General features: G+C 41.3%; 1 protein-coding gene across 3 annotated transcripts in view; it reads left to right on the forward strand.

The window, feature by feature from the left end:
• Positions 1-46: 46 nt before the first annotated feature.
• The window catches only part of snx7 (sorting nexin 7), a 96,210-nt gene continuing 74,931 nt past the window's right edge, over positions 47-21,325 (forward strand). The window contains exons 1-2 of one of the 3 annotated variants that reach the window (XM_043698871.1): positions 47-175; positions 304-360. In XM_043698871.1, coding sequence (XP_043554806.1) covers positions 110-175; positions 304-360 — 123 coding nt within the window. In that variant the 5' untranslated portion in view covers positions 47-109. Of the gene's footprint in view, positions 176-198; positions 361-21,325 lie in introns of those variants that run through there. The other 2 variants (XM_043698872.1, XM_043698874.1) reach the window with 2 other exon arrangements.

Genomic DNA, 21,325 nt, shown 5'->3' on the forward strand with positions numbered 1-21,325 from the left:
TTGATTGGGGTTGGGTGTGGGGGGGGGTGATTGGGGCCAGCCCCTGTGTGGGGGAGGGGCCGGTCCGGAGGTCGGGCTGACACATCAGCGACCGTTGGAGGAAGGGGCGATGGAAGGTACGGGCTTGGCCGGCGGCAAAAACGCCAAAGCGGCCGTTCCCCACCCGCTGTCGAAGGACGTGGAGGGGCCGGTCCGGAGGTCGGGCTGACACATCAGCGACCGTTGGAGGAAGGGGCGATGGAAGGTACGGGCTTGGCCGGCGGCAAAAACGCCAAAGCGGCCGTTCCCCACCCGCTGTCGAAGGACGTGTTGGGTTTTGAGGAAGACGATGATGACGATGACTTGGAGGTGTTCAGTAAGGTCAGTTTATCCGCCCTTCCCTTCATGTCGCTGCCAGTGCCGGAGCCCGCTCCAACTCCCCGGTTAAAGTTTAATGTGAGCGCCGGTACCGCCGAGCCACCACAGCCCGGGCCACTGGGGCTTGTTCCCCCGCCGCTCCGCTGCAAGGTGAATGTGAAAACTGTCCCAGGAGCGAGTTCACTGCGGCCCTTGTTTTAAAAGCAGTGATTTTTAAAAATATGTCTTTACTCACACTCTCGGTTTTCCACTGAAAGGAATCTGCCTTTCCCTTCCCAGGCGGAGCCAATCTTTATTGTTTTATTGTGTTTGCAAAAATAAACCAATTAGCCGAGTTTGTTGTTTTAACTGCCGCAAGCGGGGGATTTGGAGTTTTCTCCTGCAGTTGCAGGGAGACTTGTTGTCAATACTTGACACACACACACACCCACCTTGAGTGAATTCAAATGCAGACTGCGTTCCTACAATTGTCTGATTCTTTGGATTGTGAGGGAGAGTGGAAAGGTTCCCACCCCTATAAAGTATTTTTAGTGTTGGTAATTAGATTTGTTCATAACCAGATAATTGAGATGTGTTTTTGTTTTAACTTTCTTAACTACATAAATTGTTTTTTGTAAGTGCTTAGGCATGTACAAAATAATCTACCTAATCTTAAGCTTCTGTTTTGAAAATGCATTAGGCAAGTCAGGTCATGTTTGGAAGTAATTTTCAGATTTTAACAAATTTGCTGTATTATATTTTTGATTTGGGCTGATTATTTTTGTAAATATTTGTTTATATTAAGTTGAGATCTGACATTGTCTTGCCTCTGTATTGTGTACATAAGGGTAAATTTCTGTTGAAATGTAAGGTTGGAGTAACTTTTCATTTAATAGCAATTCAGGCGTCACACTGGAATCTAGGCACAACACTGGAATCTAGGCACAACGCAACTCCATCAGAAATGATGCGGAGGAACATACTTCACAATTGCCTGATGTGGAATTCTAGTGCTGTGCTAATTTCAAATATGGATTCAAAAATATTTGAGTAGATCCTTTTAAGCCTACCTGGCAATAATTTAGTTGATTATGACTAGAAACAAAATTCTAGATCACACTGTCACTTTGCTAAAATTGTTAAATATTCGTCCCACCAGTGCACATTATACTTTTAACCAGTGCACTTGGAATTCTGCACAACAAGTTGTGGTTGAAAGGATTGTGGTTTAAGCTGTGCCCTGTACCTGAATTGGTTGCTGGCTGTAATCAATATTTACTGTTGTCAAGCAGCTAAATTCTAAATGCACAGAAGCTGGTTAACTTAGATTTTATTTTTAAGCAGATTTGTCTTTTGTCTATAATGCATCCTCATTTGCATCTGAGGTGCTTCACAGGTGCATTAGCAGAGATGACTCTGAGCTGTATGGGATATTGGGGTAGCTTGGTCAAACTGACAGGTGTTAAAGGAGGAGAAAAAAGTTGTGGTTTCAGGAGAGGATTCTAAAGCTAAGAGTTATGCAAGCTGAAGGTACATTTACCAACAGTAGAGCTAGAAAGTATGGGAGATGAGGAAATTAGAATTGGAGTATAGATATACTGGAGGAGGTTTGAGATGGAAGGATGTAGACGTAGATGGAATTGAAAACAAGATTAACAATTTTAACCTGAGTTTAGACCGAGCAGAAATTGGTCTTGGTTAGGCAGCAGAGGATGAAACACGAATGAACTTGATGTAAGTATGGTCTAGGAGAAAGTGAGGACTGCAGATGCTGGAGATCAGAGCTGAAAGTGTGTTGCTGGAAAAGTGCAGAGATCAGGCAGCATCCAAGGGGCAGGAGAATCGACGTTTCGGGCATGAGCCCTTCTTCAGGAAGTATGGTCTGCAGAGTTTGGAAGAGTTCAAGTTCAGACAAAGATGGGAGACCAGCCTGGAGAGCATTGGAATATTCAAATCTATAGCTCACACTTTACAGATAATGGTTTCTCGCAACCGATAAAGTAATGATTCGGAGATGCCGGTGTTGGACTGGGGTGTACAAAGTTAAAAATCACACAACACCAGGTTATAGTCCAACAGGTTTAATTGGAAGCACACTAGCTTTCGGAGCGACGCTCCTTACAATCACCTGATGTTTAATTGAAAGCACACTAGCTTTCGGAGTGACGCTCCTTCATCAGGTGATTGTAAGGAGCGTCGCTCCGAAAGCTAGTGTGCTTCCAATTAAACCTGTTGGACTATAACCCGGTGTTGTGATTTTTAATCCGATAAAGTAAGGCAGGATCAGCATTAGTGCTATTATGAAACCACAAGTCAGTGCCTTGGTGATCACTGGGGTCAAAACCTTGAGTGGTCTGGTTTGGTTTCAGTCAATTGGCAGAGAATGAGTGGAGTCAGTAGCCTTATTCTTTGTAGGAACCTTGTGCTTTCAGTTCTGAAAAATGGAACTAAGGTTTTTCAGGAAATTATCAATTCTTTTTTACCCTCCAACTTTGTTGTAGTTGATGGTACATATAAAAGGTGAAATTAAACAGGCAACATTATTTTCCATGCAGGTATTATTCCCATTTTGCCAGCATGGAATGGGTATAATACTTGCATTTTCCCTCCAATGCCCACGCCATCCTCTCTTGGAACTGAATTGCTATTCCTTCACTGTTGGGTCAAAATTCTGCATTCCCTTTCTTAAGGTATCCTAACTGTGGATGTATCTATTCCCCAACCCACCACTGAGAATGCTGTGGTTTGAGAAGGAGCCTCAGCACCATCTTGCTGAGGGCAATTAGGGATGAGCAATAAATGTTGGCCTAATTCTCAGTAACTCCATAATCCCATCTATGAATGCAAAAAGAAATGATGTTGATGTCGTTCTTTTCTGTCTTTCAGTTGGCTGCAGAGCAGAAGCATTTACAAGACTAATTTTGCCAGTTTACAATTGCACGAGCTGAAGTTTCTTAATTCGATTGGAAAGAATTTGTATAACCAACTATTATTTTTGCAGTTTTATAGGATTGGAAACAAATTTATCTCCTGATTGAGTGGTAGAGAAACATTGGCATCCTTATTGATTTCTACACTTGGTTTGGGTTTCTAAAACTAGAATAAAGAAAACCTGAAAGTTTGAGTAAAACCAGTTTCAGATGTAATCTCCGATTTTTGTCTGAGAGGAAAGCCTACTTCAGTAATAGATGTAGGAAGTGGGGTTATAGACAGTTTCATTAATTCATTTGTAAAGTGTGATTTATCATTATTTTAAAGTCATCCTGATATTAAAAACATCTTCAACTTCAGGTAACTAGTCTTAAAATTAAAAAGAAAATACTGAAAAGTTCAATTTTGAAATATTTTGTGACAGATTATCTTACAAAATAGATTAATTGCAAATATTCATTTAAAGTAATTTGCTCAAAATTATTTTACAACATAAATAGCAGGGGTGTCTTTGAATATTAGTGGGATAACTAAATGCCAGAAAGATGCGGAACAAGAACAATTAAGTGCTTCGTGAAGCCACCTTGTACTTCTGAATGTTACCAGTAGTAGTTTTGAGCAGTAACAATACTTAAATGCTTGTGATTTATTCTTTAAAGTTTAATCTGTATATCATAAGTTTTTTTTAAGAAAGGACATATGTTGAGCTGTTGTTTTGTTTGGGTTATATTCTTCGTATAGGGGTCAGTTAGCTCAGTTAATTGTCTGGCTGGTTTGCAATCCAGTGATGCCAACAGTGTGGGTTCAGAAAGCCTTTCCCTTTAACTCAAATCCTCCAGTCGTGGCAACACCTTTGTAGCTCTTATCTGCATCCTCTCAAGTTTAACAACACCCTTCCAATTGATGGGCAATCAGAATTGTACTCGGTACTCTAGAAGTGGCTTTGCAAATGTCATGTACAGTCACGACATGATGTTCCAATTCCTGTACTGATTGTTCTAACCAATGAACGCTCCTATGAACCTGTAACCCTAGGTCTCTTTAATCACTAGTACTGCCCAGGACCCTACCATTAAGTGTATAATTCCTACCATGGTATGGTTTGCCTTGCCAAAGGGCAACGCCTCACATTTATCACATTTTTCAAACTTCATCCTCTCAGCAGCTGTATTAATATTCATAAACTCTTTACAAGCACCTCACAGCTTCGCCCAACAAAGATTTAGCAACTTTCCCAATTTTTCAGCTCGAGAACTTTCCTTGGGTCCTGACTCTAACACTTAGCCATATATCAATTCCTCGAACTTTCTGCTGAGTTGAAATAGCATAGATCTATCAACTGCACTTGGTTCCTTACTGAGGTCCATACACGAGTTGTGTATCTTCCCAGCTGTACAGTTAACTACAGCAGTCTATCTCTGTCTCCTCCCCAACAGGGCACAACTTAAAAGTATTTTTGCAAAAGAAGAGAAGGCGACATAAAAAAATCTTTACATGTAGAATAATTAGAATGTAGAATTCACTGTCTGGAATTGTAGTGGAAGCAGGTTCAACTGAGGCATTAATAGTTACATTGTCTCCATTTAAATAATCTTCCAATGTGCAGGGTGTTGGGGAAAATGCAGGATGGCAGGAATAAGTTAAAATTATCAGAAAGCCAATGCAGGCATAATGAGTACTGGGCTCTTTCTGCACCTTAATGATTCTGTGATTAATAGAAACATAGAAGATAGGAGCAGGAGGAGGCCATTTGGCCCTTTGAGCCTGCTCAGCTGTTCATCACTATTGTGGCTGATAGTTCAACTTAATAGCCTAATCCTGCTTTCTCTCTATAAGCTTTGATCCCATTTGCCCCAAGTTCAATGTCTAGCCACCTCTTGAATACATTCAATGTTTTGGCATCAGCTGCTTCCTGTGGTAAGGAATTCCACAGGCTCGCCACTCTTTGGATGAAGAAGTGTCTCCTCATCTCAGTCCTAAATGTCCACCTTGAATCCTCAGACTGTGACCCCTGGTTCTGGACGCACCCACCATCGGGAACATCCTGCATCTACCCTGTCTGGTCCTGTTAGAATTTTCTAATTCTCTGAGATCCCCCCTCACTCATCTGAACTCCAGCAAAAACAATCCTAACTGAGTCAACCTCTCCTCACATGTGAGTCCCACCATCCCTGGAATCAGCCTGGTAAACATTCACTGCACTCCCTCGAGAGCGAGAGCACCTTTCTCAGAAATGGAGTCTAAAACTGCACATGACATTCTAGGTGTGGCCTCAACGAAGCCCTGTGTAATTGCAATAACATACCCCTGCTCCTGTACTTGAAACCTCTCACATTGAAGGCCAACATACCATTTGCCTTCTTTACCACCTGCTGCTGTACCATGCTTACCTTCAGCGACTGGTGCGCAAGGACACCCAGGTCCCGCTGCACACTCCTCTCTCCCAGTTTACAGCCATTCAAATAGTAATCTGCTGCCTTGTTTTTGCTTCCAAAGTGAATAACCTCCACGTTTATCCAAATTTTACTGCTTCTGCCATTGATTTGCCCACTTACCCAACTAGTCCAGATCATACTGAAGAATCTCTGCATCCTCGTCACAGTTCACCCTCCCACCCAACTTGGTATCATCTGCAAACTTTGAGATGTTACATTTTGTTCCCTCATCCAAACCATTAATGTATATTGTGCTTAGTTGAGGTCCTAGCACCAATCCTTATTGCAATACTCTTTTTGTTTCCTCTCTGTCAATCAGTTTTCTATCCATCTTAATACACTTTCCCCAATCCAATGCACTTTAATCTTGCATAATAATCTCTTATGCAGGACTTTGAAATGTTTTCTGAAAGTCCAAATATACCATGTAGACTGGCTCCCCCTTGTCAACTCTATTAGTTCCATCTTCATAGAATTCTAACAGATTTGTCAAGCTTGATTTCCCCTTCATAAATCCATGCTGACTCTGTCTGATCCTGCCACTGCTTTCTAATTCCTCCGCTATAAAGTCCTTGATAATGATTCAAGAATTTTCCCCCACTACCGATTTTAGGCTTACCGGTCTGCAATTCCCTGGTTTCTTTCTACCTCCCTTTTTGAATATTGGAGTGACATCAGCTACCTTCCAATCTGCAGGAATTGTACCAAAGTCTGTAGAATCCTGGAAGATGACCACCAGTGCATCTGCTATTTCTAGAATCACTCCTTAAGTATTCTGGGACATAGATTATCAGGCCCTGGAGATTTATCCACTTTCAATCTCTTCAATTTTCCCAGCACCCCTTCTCTACTAATATTGATCTCACTCAATTCTTCCCTCTCACTAAATCTTGTATTCTCCAACATTTCTGGTTTCTGATTTGTGTCCTGTTTTGTGAAGACAACCAAAGTATATATTCAGTTGCTCAGCCATTTCTTTGTCCCCTATTATACATTCCCCCGTTTCTGTCTGTAGGGAACCTACATTTGTCTTCACCAATCTCTCTCTCCTTCACATACCTATTGAAACTCAGTGTCAGTCTTTGTTCCCTGCAGCTTGCTTTTGTACTGTATTTTCTTCTTTTTAATCAATCCATTGGTCCTTCTTTGAATTCTAAACTGCTCCCAACCTCAGATCTATTTTTGTGTCTTGGCCAATCTGTACGCTTCTTCCTTGGATTGGATACTATCTCTAATTTCCTCAGTAAGTCATTGATTGGCTCTCTTACCCATTTTGCTTTTGTGCCAGATGGGAATAAATAGTTGTTGCAGTTCCCCCATGTGTTCCTTGAACATTTGCCGTTGCCTATCCACTGTCATCCCTTTAAGTAACTCTTCCCAATCTATCAAGACCAACTCATGCCTCATATCTTCATAGCTTCTTTTATTAAGATTCTGCACTCAAATCTCCGAATCAACTATCTCACTCTCCATCTTAAAAAATTCTCTCATGTTATGGTCTCGCACAGCTAGACTAGCAATGATTTCCTTCTTATTGCACAGTACCCAGTCTAAGATGGCCTGCTCTCTAGTTGGTTCCTCCACATATTGGTCAAGAAAACCATCCCGTATACACTCCAGGAATTCCTTCTCTGCAGCATTGTGGCTAATTTGATTTGCCCAGTCTATGTGCAGATTAAAGTCACGCATGATCACCAATATTCCCTTACCACATGCATTTCTAATTTCCTGTTCAATGCCATTCCCAACATCATCACTGCAGTTTAGGAGTCTATATATGACACCCACTAAATGTTTTTTTTGCTCCTTGGTATTTCTCAACTCTACCCATACAGACTCCACATTGTCAGAACTAATATCCCTTCTCACTATTGTGTTAATTTCCTCTTTAACCAGCAATGCCACTACACCACCTTTTCTTTTTTGCCTGTCCTTTCAGAATACCAAATACCCTGGGACATTCAGTTCCCATCCTGGGTCACCCTGCAGCCACGTCTCCTTAATCTAAATTATTATCACACCTGTTTACGTTTATCTGCATGGTTAGTTCATCCATTTTATTGTAAATGCTCTGTGTTAAAGCATGAAGCCTTTAAGCTTGTCTTTTGAACATTGTTTGTCTTGCTACAATATTTTTCTCGGTAGCCCTGTTTGAATTTTGTCCATGTTTCTCTGTCTATCACTTTTCTTATTCCCTTTTCTACCTTTCGTTTTTGTTCTCGCTCCCTCCTTCTGATTCCTTACAAAGATTCCCAGTCCCTGGCACATTAGTTTAAACCCTCCCCAACCGTTCTAGAGAACACTCCCCTTGGGACATCAGTCTCAGTTGTGCCCAGATATGACCTGTCCTATTTGTACAGATCCCACCTCCCTCAGAACTGATCCCAGTGCCCCAGGAATCCAGAACCCTCACCCGACAGCATCTTTTCAGCCAAGTATTCATCAGATCCATCCTGTCATTCCTACTCTGACTAGCACATGGCATCAGTAGTAATCCTGAGATCACTACCTTTTGAGGTCCAATTCCTTAACTTTCTTACCAGCTCCCTGTATTCTGCTTTTAGGACCTTATCACTGTTATTACCGATGTGTACCACAACCACTGGCTGTTCACCTTCCCCATCCATTATGTGCTGCATCCACTTTGAGACATCCTTGACACTATCACCAGGGAGGCAGCATACCATCCTGGGGTCTTGTTTGTGTTAAAAAGTCTGTGTATCCCCTATAGTTAATCCCCTATAACTATTGCCCGGCACACTTTTTAACACTTCCTCTCTGCAGCAGAGCCAACCATGGTGCAACAAGTCATGGAGCTGCTTGGTATGAGCCTTGTTTCTCACTGAATGAACACCTTGACAAATACCACTGCATTCCTCTCCAGGCATAAGCACATTCCAGAAGGGAGAGTGTGACAGTGTCATCCCCTCCTTAGCCACTTCGAGGGCAGCGTGCGGTGGCGCAGCCAGTCCGGGGATACATAAAGGATCTCTCAGGCAAAGCCCTTCTCACCACCAGCCAAGCGATGTCCTAGTGCTTGTTTGAAAGTTCTGGCGATGAGACGTTCTGCCAAATGACTTTGACAGTAGAGAAGGAGGGAGGGAAGGAAACACTGAAGTACTGTTTGGGATTGAATTGCCCCTTGACAACAATTGACAACAATTGCCCCCTCCACAAACCACTGTTTGAAGTGGTGACTACACCAATACAAATCTTCACCCCTACAGCCAATCAGCGTCGTTACAGTCCTCTGCTTGTTTTATTTATTTGTCGTATGTGATCACCACTGAGGCCAACCTTTCCCTAATTACCCTTGAGAAGGTGGTGATGGGCTCTTGCTATAATCCCATGTGATGTAAGAGTATCCTAAGTGCTATTGCGGAAGGAGCCCCAGGACTTTGACCTAGAGACAGTGAAGCAACAGCAATATACTTCCAAGTAAGAATGCTATGTGTCGAGTGAAACAGGTGGTGAAGTTTCCATGTGTTTGCTGCTGTCCTCTTTCTGGGAGATAGTGTGAAGATTTGGAAGGGACAGTTGAAGGAGCCTTGCTGAGTTGATGTACACTGCTGCCACAATCCATGGAGGGTGTACATTCAGAGTGGGAGATGGTATGCCTGTTAAGCAGGTTGCTTTTTCTTAGGTTGTGAACTTCTTGAGTGTTGAAGGTTTTTGACCTAACGAGAGGAATTGCTATATTGCTTCCTCAGCAGATAACTTGGTAACACAGAAGATATACAGCATAGTTTCTATGCTGCAGACCTAACAAAGTGTTTCTCAGTGACTGAATGAACACCTTCCTGTTGTCATTAAAGCAAGTTCATCGTATTCCATTGTTGTTTGTGGAACCTTGAATGACTGGCTGTTTTGTTAAAAGTTAAAAATCTCTCAACACCAGGTTATAGTCCAACAGATTTAATTGGAAGCACACTAGCTTTCGGAACGCCGCTCCTTCATCAACCACCTGATGAAGGAGCAGTTTTCCGAAAGCTAGTGCTTCCAATGAAACCTTTTGGACTATAACCTGGTGTTGTGACTTTTAACTTTGTACACCCCAGTCCAACACTGTCATCTCCAAATCATGTTTTGTTAAAAGTCATGTTGATCTTTTCAATAATCTCTCTCCTGCAAAGATGAATAATCTGTGAAATAGTGCCTTTCAAATCTATTTGAACCATCATTTGTTTTAACATCTTATCCAAGCAATGCCAAATTACAGAATTCTCCAGTTGCACTGAAGCGTTAACCTAAATTATTCATTTTCTGGAGCATGGCTTGAACCTGTGACCTTCTGATATACCAGTGACAAAGATGATACTAAGCCAATCTGACAGAAGATATAATAAGAGAACAAGAAACAACAGCATGGCTATAACAGTCTTGAGAAACATTTCTTAAAGGGTCACCCACTTCTCAGCCCCACTCCAACATTTATAAACCTTGATCCATTAAGTCTCTCTCTCAATTTCTTCTGGCTGTTTCATCTGTGCACATACTTTAAGATTTTTCATCTGGTTCACTTTTTTTTCCCCTTGATTCTGTACTTTGTGCAATTTCTTTTGCCTTACTCCACCCTGTGATTCTAGTTTTGACCTTTAAACCTCCTTGAAACTTTCAAAAGAACCCGAATGATGGAGTCTGCTTCTGATCATCCTCATACTGCGCTGCTTTTTCCAAACTTTTCAATGCTGAGCCGACAGTGCGGTGCTGGCAGAGATATGAATCGTAGCACTCAGCAGTTTGTTACTTTAACTTATTTAGTTTCCTGATGTTTATATTTTTTCAGTGTCTCTCCTGTTGTTTCTTATTCTAAGTATAGTTTTTTATTAATTCACGTTGATGCACTTTCTTTTAAAATATAACTCTGCCTCTTTTAACTAATGTTCCTGGTGTTTCTTTTCTTCCATTCCGGTGTTTTTTAAAATACAATGCTAATTTGCAGTAACTATTTTCTAGTCTAATTCAGGCTGATGATTTCTTTAGTTTTTTTTCTGACTCTCGGAAAGGAAACCATGATTCTACTCTTTTCTCATAATCCTTTTCAATTTTTTAAAATGCTGCTGGCTTTATATTCTTTACATTCCTCTTTCGACATTTTACTTTTATTTTCTCTTGCTGTACCGCTCAATTCATCTACCACCAATTTTTCTGGAAATTCTGGATTCTCTAGATTCTCAATGTTCACTACCACCACCACCCATACCATTGTTCTTCTCTCTCCACTGCAACATCTTTCTCACTGCCAGTGGCCATTCTAATTCCACACTGATTCCATCCTTTTTGCTATTGTTTTCCATCTCCTAGTCTTCATGTACAATCTGAGCATTCATAAGTGAATTCTCTGAACATTGTTGCAAGCAACCTGGAAGAAAAGTTTGAGACTGGAATTAAAAATGTACACTGAAATGTTTTTAATACCTGTTCAAACATTTTGAATATTATTAATGCAAAATCGGAGATGGGGGACGAAAGGCTCTTTAACAGGATGCAGCAACAGAAGTGAGAAGTAATGTGGTTAAACCTTGACAAATATACCTGACTATTGTAATCCTGTCCTCGAGCAAACCTGTCAACGTGCTGTTTTACCAGGAAATGTTCATCATCCGTCTTGCATTTAAAATATGGAGGTGCAAAGCCATTAGAAGCTGTCAAAGGAGTGATTAGTGAAAGTTCTAATGAGGTAAATGATGTTTGTGAGGAAGGGTCACTGGCTGCAAAACGTTAACACTAATTTCTCTTCATGGGTGTTGCCAGACCTGTAAAGCTATTCCAGCAACCTCTGGTTTTGTTTCTTTTTAAATTGATTGGCCAGACTAGCCAAACTATAAATAAGATTGAAACAATAGGTTCCTTCCATTAAAGTTAAACTACAGCAGAAAAAAATGCCTTGCACTGAACAGACAATGTACTGCACCACAATTTCTTTTAAAGAGGAGGCAGTGGCATAGTGCTGATTACACTGGAATGACGGTCCTGTTGCTTTGAGGTTATTTTATCTCTTTTTTTTTGGAGAGATTTTAAGGCAGAGGTGTCATGCAGTCTACCAAAACCACCAGAGCAAACAGTTTGAGGGCTTGGGTTTTTTGTTTCAAGATTGTAGCAATAGAAGCAATCTGAATGGATGGGATCGAGCTCGTATAGAACCAGGATTTGTAGTTTTTTTTCAGCAGCAGCAGTTGCTGGGGTCTCAGCAGGGTTGGAAGACAGTGAGTCTCTCCCAGTCGCTTCTCTCTCGCATGCGTTCACTCAGGGTTTTCTCTCCTGGGCTGCTGGAATTGCATGTGAGACAATGCTGTTTTCTGAATTTGCCTTTTGCCAAGGGTGTGTTTATGGGTTGTTACTATCTTGGAACAAGTACTGTTTAGTAGTAAAATTATCTATTATTCTTGCAAATTGAATTGTTCCGAGTTTTTTTTTGTATTTTAATTATAGTATTAGAATAAATTTATACTTTGCTTAATGTCGAATACTTTGACTAATTGAATTGCATCTGGGACGTAACACCTCACATTTTCTTTTAAAATAAGAAGTTAGGATCTAGGCCACCTTAATATATTTTGGGGTCTAGTCTGGTCCGTTACACTGGGTTAGTAGTCTAGAAAATCGTTCCAAGCCTTTTTAATATCAAGACACACTTCAGTGAGACAAATCATTCAATGGTACAGCCATTTCTTTCACCTCAATTGATTGCTCATGAGCATTACATTTACTTGCATTTACTACGCCATAGTAAGAATCGAAACATCAAGTGATTGAGGCTTCCCTGTGGGGTCCTCTTTCCCTGCCTGCCATTCATCCAACCACCTTTCTCAATATATGGCAATCTTGACAAAATCATCTGGCCTAGTCATGAAGAGGAAGCCTAATAAGCCGGATGGGATCTATCTTAGGATTCTCTGGGAAGCCAGGAAAGAGATTGCAGAGCCTTTTGGCTTTGATCTTTTACGTTGTCATTGTCTACAGGAATAGTGCCAGAAGACTGGCGGATAGCAAATGAAGGGAAGTAGAGACAACTCTGGTAATTGTAGACCAGTGAACTCACTTCTGATGTTCTTTTCCACTTTTGAGTCCTTTACCACTTTTTGCTGCTAAAACAAGTCATCAAACACTGCAGATTTTATTTTGGATGATGCATTCTTGGAAACTGTAGTCATCAGCAAATTTCTGTGTTGGAAAAGGTTATAAGAGATAAGATTTATAATCATCTGGAAAGGAATAGGTTGGTTAGGGAATAGTCAACACGGTTTTGTGAAAGGTAGGTCGTGCCTCTCAAATCTTATTGAGAGGGTGACCAAACAGGTGGATGAGGGTAAAGTGGTTGATGTGGTGTATATGGCTTTCAGTAAGGCATTTGATAACGTTCCCCACAGTAGGCTATTTTACAAAATACAGAGGCATAGAATTGAGGGTGATTTAGCATTTTGGATCAGAAATTGGCTAGCTGAAAGAAGACAGAGGGGGTGGTTGATGGGAAAATATTCATCCTGAAGTTCAGTTACTAGTGTTCTACTGCAAGGATGTGTTTTCAGGCCACTGCTGTTTGTCATTTTTAGAAGAATGGGTTAGTAAATATGCAGATGATACTAAGGTCACTAGAGCTGTGGATAGTGGCGAAGGATGTTGTAGGTTACAGAAGTCCAACAGATAAGCTGCAGAGCTGGGCTGAGAGGTGGCAAATGGAGTTTAATGCAGAAAAGTGTGAGGTGATTCACTTTGGAAGGATTAACATGCATGCTGAGTACTAGGCTAATGGTGAGATTCTTGGTAGTGTAGATGAACAGAGAGATCTTGATGTCTATGTACATACGTCCCTGAAAGTTGACACCCAGGTTAAGAATGCATACAGTGTTTAAGCTTTTTTAGTAGGGGGATTGAGTTTCGGAGCCACGAGATCATGCTGCAGCTCTGCAAAACTCTAGTGCAGCCACACTGAGTATTGCGTACAGTTCTGGTCACCGCATTATAGGAAGGATGTGGAAGCTTTGGAAAGGATTCAGGAGATTTACTAGGCTGTTACCTGGTATGGAGGGACAGTCTTACGAGGAAAGGCTGAGGGACTTGAGGCCGTTTTTATTAGAGAGAAGGTGGTTGAGACATAAAATAATCGGAGGGTTAGATAGGTTGGACAGAGAGTGCCTTTTTCTTTGGATGGTGATGACTTGCATGAGGAGACATTAGCTTTAAATTGAGGGGTGATAGATATAGGATTGATGTCAAAGGTAAGTTTTTCACTCAGTAGTAGGGGTGTGGAATTGCCTGCCTGCAGCAGTAGTAGACTCGCCAACTTTAAGGGCATTTAAATGGTCGTTGGATAGGCATATGGAGGAGAATAGAATAGTGTAGGATAGATGGGCTTCAGATTGGTTTCACAGGTTGGCGCAACATCAAGGGCTGTAGGGCCTGTAATGTTTTATGTTCCAATCAGCAGCAGTAACCATGGCCCGTGCTGAGGTAGTGAGCCAAAGCCTTCTCCCTTGGAGTAACAGTGGCGCTCAGCCCTGTAAAAGGGCAAAGCCCAAGGTAATAGACTTACTGGCTCTGCACACTGAGTGCCAGTGTCCTTTGCCAATCAGACCCTGAAAGCTTTTCTACTGAGAGTCCAGGCCAAATTAGTCTTGAAGCAGTGTTGGAATAACAGAACAAGAGCATATAAAGAGATGATTCATTCTTTATTTTAAAGTCATGCATTTTGTTCTGAGTCTGATCATTCCTTCAGTTAGTGTTCCTGTCACACTGAAATTACAAAATCTTGCCACTGATGGCACTGCAGTATTTGAAATTTGTTTGATTATAGCATGGCAAAATTATGTTGTTTCTGTTCTAAAATTGCACATAGGAAATTAGTGTCAAGTGCCAACCGAAGTTAAATTTATTAAATTATAAGATAATAGAAAGTGTATTCAATGACAAGTCAGAATCTCCTAACTCTATCTTCCTTTGTCCTTATGTTATTGCTTCATGCTTTGTCTCTTTTTCTGTTTCTGACGTTCTTTTCCATGTTTGAGTCCTTTACCACTTTTTGCTGCTAAAACAAGTCATCAAGCACTGCAGATTTTATTTTGGATGTTGCATTCTTTGAAATTGTAGTCAACGGGAAATTTCTCTTCCCCCTTAACTCTGCTTATCACAGTTGCTTTACCCTCGTACTTTGTTCCCACTTATCCTCCACCTGTTCGTTTTCTCATACTTTTCCCCTCTGCTGCATTTACTATCCTAAACTTTTTGGTTAGAGGTTAAATATATAGTTGCAAAGAAAATATTGCTTTATAATCATTCATCTCTCCCAGAATTCTCCAGCTATCCTTTCTCCATATTTTAATCATTTGCTATAGGAAAGTAAGTTGTAACACCCCAATCATGTTTTTTTTTTAATCACTTCCCCACTCTGCATTTTAATTTTAATGATTTGGGGTATGAGGGAAAAAAGCCCAGTAGATTTAAACACTTGCAGATTCGTGTCCTAGATCTTAAAGTAAAACGAAGATGAGACAATTTGTTTAATTTCGGTTACTTGTGGTTGGTTAAATTAAAAGTGAGAGAAATGGCTCTTAAAGTGGCTAAACAGGTCCTAGGTTTTGAAGATGATTCCCAGATTTGCCAAGAAAGCTTAGAAAAAGAAATCATGCTCTTAAAATTAGCAAAGAGATTAGAATTGGGTTTAACCAAGGACAAAAGTAAAGCTGAAATTTATGGGGATTACTCAAACACTTAGGTGTGTCAGAGAAACAGACAAGTGCAGTAGAGTTAGAAAAACTTAAATTGCAGTTGAGGAAAATGGAGTTAGAAGTTCAACAAAAAGCAAGGGGTGGGGGGAACGAGAGAGGGGAAAGAGAGGAAGATTCTTAGCTGAGCAAAGGGAAAGAAGAAAGAGGGGGAGAGAGAGAGCGAGAGGAAAGAGAATGAGAAAGAAGGTTCTCAGCTGACCAAAAAGAGAGCGACTTGGAACTTGAAGTTGCAACTTAGTCAACAAAATCACTTTAACAGGATGGAGATTAACAGAGAAGGTCGTGATATATGCAAATATGTCAAAACTGCCACGTTTTGAAGAGAAAGATGTCGAAGCCTTCCTTATTTCATTTGAAAAATTGGCTAAGCAGATGTGGTGGCCTGAGGATTTATGGGTAATGCTAGTTCAGATTAAACTGGTGGGCAGAGCTAGTGAAGTATTTGCCACACTGTCAGATAAAGGGTCAAGAGGTTATGAAGAGATCAAAGAGGGTGTTTTAAGTGTTTATGAATTGGTACCACAAACGTATAGACAGCGCTTCAGTAACATAAAGGAGAAACCAGGTCAGACTTGTGTTGAATTTGAAAGAATTAAACATAGTCATTTTGATCGAAGGCTGCGGGCTTTAAAGATTGATAGGACCTTTTGAGGCTCTACGAGAAATTATGCTGCTGGATTTAAAAACTCACTTCCAGAGATAAGAATTCCCGTGGATGAACAGAATGTTCAGGAAGTAGAAGGGCAGCAGAGTTAGCAGAAGGATACATGTTGGTGCATAAGACAGGCTTCCGGCCAGAATTTCATCCTGTGGGGGATAGAAGTTGGGAGAAGAGCAGATCCTATACTATGAAACAGAGTAGAGAACACTGGTAAGTGTCTACCACCGATTAAAGAAACCCAAGAGGGTGGAAAGGATGTGAAAGGCCTCAGTTTTTTTCACTGTAATGGAGTGGGACACAGAAAATTACAACACTGGTGGTTGAAGAAGGGCACTAGGAAAAGGTATTTCCACTGTGGTAAAGTGGGACATGTAAAGTCACAGTGCAGGTCATTTAAAAAAAGGCACTGTGGGAAAAGATGTGGTAAAACAAGCTAAGCCAGTGGCATTAGTGAAAGTAGTAAACGAAACTCCAAGAAGAGCCGAGGAGCTGCAGGAGAGTGCACAGCCTAGGCAGGGGCTGGGTATGGAGTTAGTGCCTCACCTCTCTAAAGAATTCGCCTGTGTAAAGTTTACTTAGAACAAGGAGAGAAGGGCAATAAGTTATAATTTTGAGAGATACAGAATCTAACCAGTCTTTTGAGATGTGTGTTTGCACACTTTCTGATCTGTTTGCACACCTGAGAGTGTGGTACTTTGTGGAATAGATGGACAGAATTTTAGCATTTCCCTATGTAAGACCAGGTTGGAGTGCCAACTCAAGACTAGAGAAGTAACAGTGGGGGTGATTGACAAGGATGTCAGTTCCAGGAATTCAGTTTGTTTTTGGGAATGATTTAGAAGGGTCCAAGCTGGGAGTGGTTGTGGAAAAACCCAAGGAAGATCAAGAAAGTGAGGAGTCAAAAGAAAAACGTCTTGGTATTTTCCCAGACTGTGGAGTAACAAGATCCCACTGTCATAAATCACAGCACAAAGCAAAAACTAAAAAGAAAGATGAAGTGGGGTTCAGTTAGCAGATATCTGGTTTGACGTAATGGTGTAGGAAAAACCTGAACAAGCAGGGGGTCAGACAGCAGTGTTTAGTCCTGACGGGCTAAGGGACTTGCACCAGAAAAACAAAACAATGAAAGATATATGTGTGAATGCGTACTCAGAAAAGGAGGCAGAGAACATTCTTGAGCGTTATTATCTAAAAGATAGAATCCTAAGACAAAAATTGAGACCACAGCAGGTTAGTGCAGAGAAGAAATGGGCCGAAGTGCACCAGGTTATGTTGCTGGTAGCATACAGATGACCCAGGTAAATACAGAGAAAAATCTACAAAGGAGAATTAACAAAGCTGACTGGTTTTGAAACGTGATTCTTTTGTTTTTGTAAATCTTAATTGTCTTTTTTTATGGGACTAGTAGAGTGGGAGGTAAAAATAGGCTTAAGAGAAAGGAGTTGTAAATAGTTGTCCCACGTTCTTATTTGGACTTAACAGTTTTATTCTTTAATTTTTACTTTAAATAGTGACATCTGGGATAGTTCTTTGCCTCACGAAATTTAACAGGTTACGGCATGAGGTGAACTTCTCTGTCTGTTGGGTTTAAATTAGCCGACGGGTTAGTGGGCGGCACGGTGGCACAGTGGTTAGCACTGCTGCCTCACAGCGCCAGAGACCCGGGTTCAATTCCCGACTCAGGCGACTGACTGTGTGGAGTTTGCACGTTCTCCCCGTGTCTGCGTGGGTTTCCTCCGGGTGCTCCGGTTTCCTCCCACAGTCCAAAGATGTGCAGGTTAGGTGAATTGGCCATGCTAAATTGCCCTTAGTGTTAGGTAATAAGGGGTAAATGTAGGGGTATGGGTGGGTTGCGCTTCGGCGGGTCGGTGTGGACTTGTTGGGCCGAAGGGCCTGTTTCCACACTGTAAGTAATCTAATCTAATCTAATCTAATCCCATGTCATTACAATGGATTCTTTCAAGATACTCTGCTTGATATCAAACATCATTTGTTTTTGAAAACAAATGAATTTAGAATTAGGAAGGAAACTTGATTTTAAGCAAAAAAACTAGTTGTTCAAAAGTTCATAAAGCATTTTCCCACATTTTTTGCAGAAGATACGTTTTTACTGCTTTGTATTCCAAATAGAGCAATGTTGTACTAAGTTTGGGATAGTGTTGAAATTGTTTTTAGTATGACAGCATTTAATTACTATTTTTCATATGAATATTGCAAAATTAAGATGAAGCTGTCAATTGAGTCTTTAATTGACATTTAGGTTCCGTCTGGTTCGTTGCTCATGGGATTTTTCTATCACTTCATGGAACCAGTGGCCTTGAGTTTTCAGTTTACTTTAATGACTGTACTGCCATTTTCACACAGTCTGAGTTCTAGAGACTATAGTTTAGCCTCACAGCATTGCACAAAATATGCTGACATTTTCTCTTATTTAATGTAAAAATTAAGCTGCAGTTATGAAATGTAAAGCAAATGTGGAACAAATCAGTTTGTAATTTTTTAAGCTGCTAAGTCATTATTTTCAATCTAATTCACTGACATTGTATGATATACTTAAAAGTTTTACTGTTGCTGGCCCAGATTCTGCCATGCCAATTATGTCACTCCTGCTAATGATCAAATTCCATGCGATTCTGCTGAGCTCAGTACTGTTATCTCCTCATAGTGAAAGTAAGTTTTTGTATGTTAAGCCTGTTATCCAGATGAGTGTCAGAAGGATGAATAAATGATTTGTCAATCATTTGCTTTTGCAGATAAGACTGGAAAGTCTTTAACAATACTCTGTATGTCTGCCACAATAATTTACTTTTAATGATTTTGAAACCCTCTTCACATTGATGAGGAACTTCATTTTCTTCAGCCATTCCAATCAGGTTTTTATTCGTTATTCTTTCATGGGAAATCAGCATTGTTGGTAAGGTCTGCATTTGTTGCTCATACCCTGTTACACTTGAGCTGTGGGTGGCATGGTGGCTTAGTGGTTAGCACTGCTGGCTCACAATGCCAGGAAACTAGGTGCAATTCCAGCTTGGGTGACTCTCTGTGTAGAGTTTACATTCCCTATGTTTGCATGGGTGTCTGCCTGGTGCTGCAGTTTCTTCCCACAATCCAGAGATGTGCAGGTTAGGTGGATTAAGCATGTGAAATTGTCTGTAGCGTTTGGGGATGGCCAGACTAGGTGGGTTAGCATGGTAATTACAGGTAATAGGAAGGGGGCTGAAACTGGGTGGAATGCTCTTTGAAGGGTTGGTGTAGGCTTGTTGGGTTGAATGACCTCATTTCACATTTGGAGGGATTCTATGATTGAGTGACTTGCTAGACTATTGCAGAGGACAGTTAAGAATCAACCTCATTGCAATGAGTCCAGTGTTGCATGAAGGCCGGACTAGAATTGCAGATTTGTTTCCTGAACTACAGGGGAACCTCGATTATCCGAGGTGAGATGGGTGGGCACTATTTCGTTCGGATAATTGATATTTCGGTTAATTGATTAAATGATTTTCCTCTGGAGCTTGGTCTGCTTCCCTTTAAGGAGACTGCAGCAGGACACAACATGCGAGACCCTGCTCACAATGCCCCCGCCCACCCCTCAACCCCGTCCAGCCCTGCCCCCCCGCCTGACTCTGCTCCCCGACCCCATACAACACCGCCCCTCGACCCTGTCCAACGCTGCCCCTGTCGTGTACCCTCTCACCCTGCCCCTCTCTGGGGCAGCCGGACTGGACACCAATAATAAGGTGGCTGCTGCTGCTTTAGTGAAGTAAGTCTCCAAATAGCGCGTGCGCGCAACTTTTTACTGCTACTTTTTTGACAGATTCCACATTTGCCCTGTGCAGGACAATGTTGGCGAGATTATCTGGGGAAGCGAGGGTGGGGGTGGGGGTGTGGTTAGGGTACACCCCTCTGAAGAACTCCAGGGAAAGTGTGGCTGGAGAGAGAGGGTGGTAGGTCAGTCATTTGGAGATGGTGCCTGTTAAATCACTGTAAACAAAAGACGCAATCACTGTAGGAAACGCGTCTTTGATGTAATGTTTCAATCGGGACCTTGAGACCTCCTTCGGATAATCCAATTTTCGGATAATTGGTATTTGGATAATCGAGTTTCCTCTGTACATAGATGAATTAGACAGTTTTCATGTTCTATCTCCCTTCACTTTTGCAATCTTTTCGATATATTCATATCTTCTCCCCAAGCCTCCCTCTCTCTGACTCTTGGTCTTTTGTTTAGCTCTTCACCTCATTTGCTGCCCTGCTTTCACACTCTAATTTCTTCATTAAACCCTCCACCTTTCCAACTTACTTTCTTCCTTTTAAAAGCTTACATGAAGCTAAATTCTTTCAACATGTTATTGGTCAGAGTGACTGGATAATAATTGTTACGAGGCGCCCTACTATTTTTTTCATCCTATTTCTTGTATCTTGGAAACAGTTGTTGATTCTCAACTGTTATTAGAACTGAGATTAGCTAGTGTTTTATTTTGTGATGACCTTTGACGTGGAAACAATGCAGTCAGCAAATTTTTAAATTTAATTTTGAACCTGTTTTTAAGAATCAATGTTCAAAATGAGCTTTAGGCTCTCATACATTTAGACATAGACATAGAAAAATACAGCGCAGTACAGGCCCTTTGGCCCTCGATGTTGCGCCGATCCAAGCCCACCTAACCTACACTAGCCCACTATCCTCCATATGCCTATCCAATGCCCGCTTAAATGCCCATAAAGAGGGAGAGTCCACCACTGCTACTGGCAGGACATTCCATGAGCTCACGATTCGCTGAGTAAAGAAGGCATTCCATGAACTCACGACTCGCTGAGTAAAGAAGCTGAGTAAAGAATCTGTCCTATACCTACCACCCCTTAATTTAAAGCTATGCCCCCCCGTAATAGCTGACTCCATACGTGGAAAAAGGTTCTCATGGTCAACCCTATCTAAACCCCTAATCATCTTGTACACCTCTATCAAGTCACCCCTAAACCTTCTTTTCTACAATGAAAACAACCCCAAGTGCCTCAGCCTTTCCTCACACAATCTTCCTACCATACCAGGCAACATCCTGGTAAACCACCTCTGCACCCGTTCCAGTGCCTCCACAACCTTCCTATAGTATGGCGACCAAAACTGCACACAATACTCCAGACGAGGCCGCACCAGAGTCTTATACAACTGAAACATGATCTCAGGACTCTGGAACTCAATTCCTCTACCAATAAAAGCCAGTACGCCATATACCTTC

The sequence above is a fragment of the Chiloscyllium plagiosum genome, chromosome 11, assembly GCF_004010195.1.
Source record: "Chiloscyllium plagiosum isolate BGI_BamShark_2017 chromosome 11, ASM401019v2, whole genome shotgun sequence".
Taxonomy (NCBI): Eukaryota; Metazoa; Chordata; class Chondrichthyes; order Orectolobiformes; family Hemiscylliidae; genus Chiloscyllium; species Chiloscyllium plagiosum.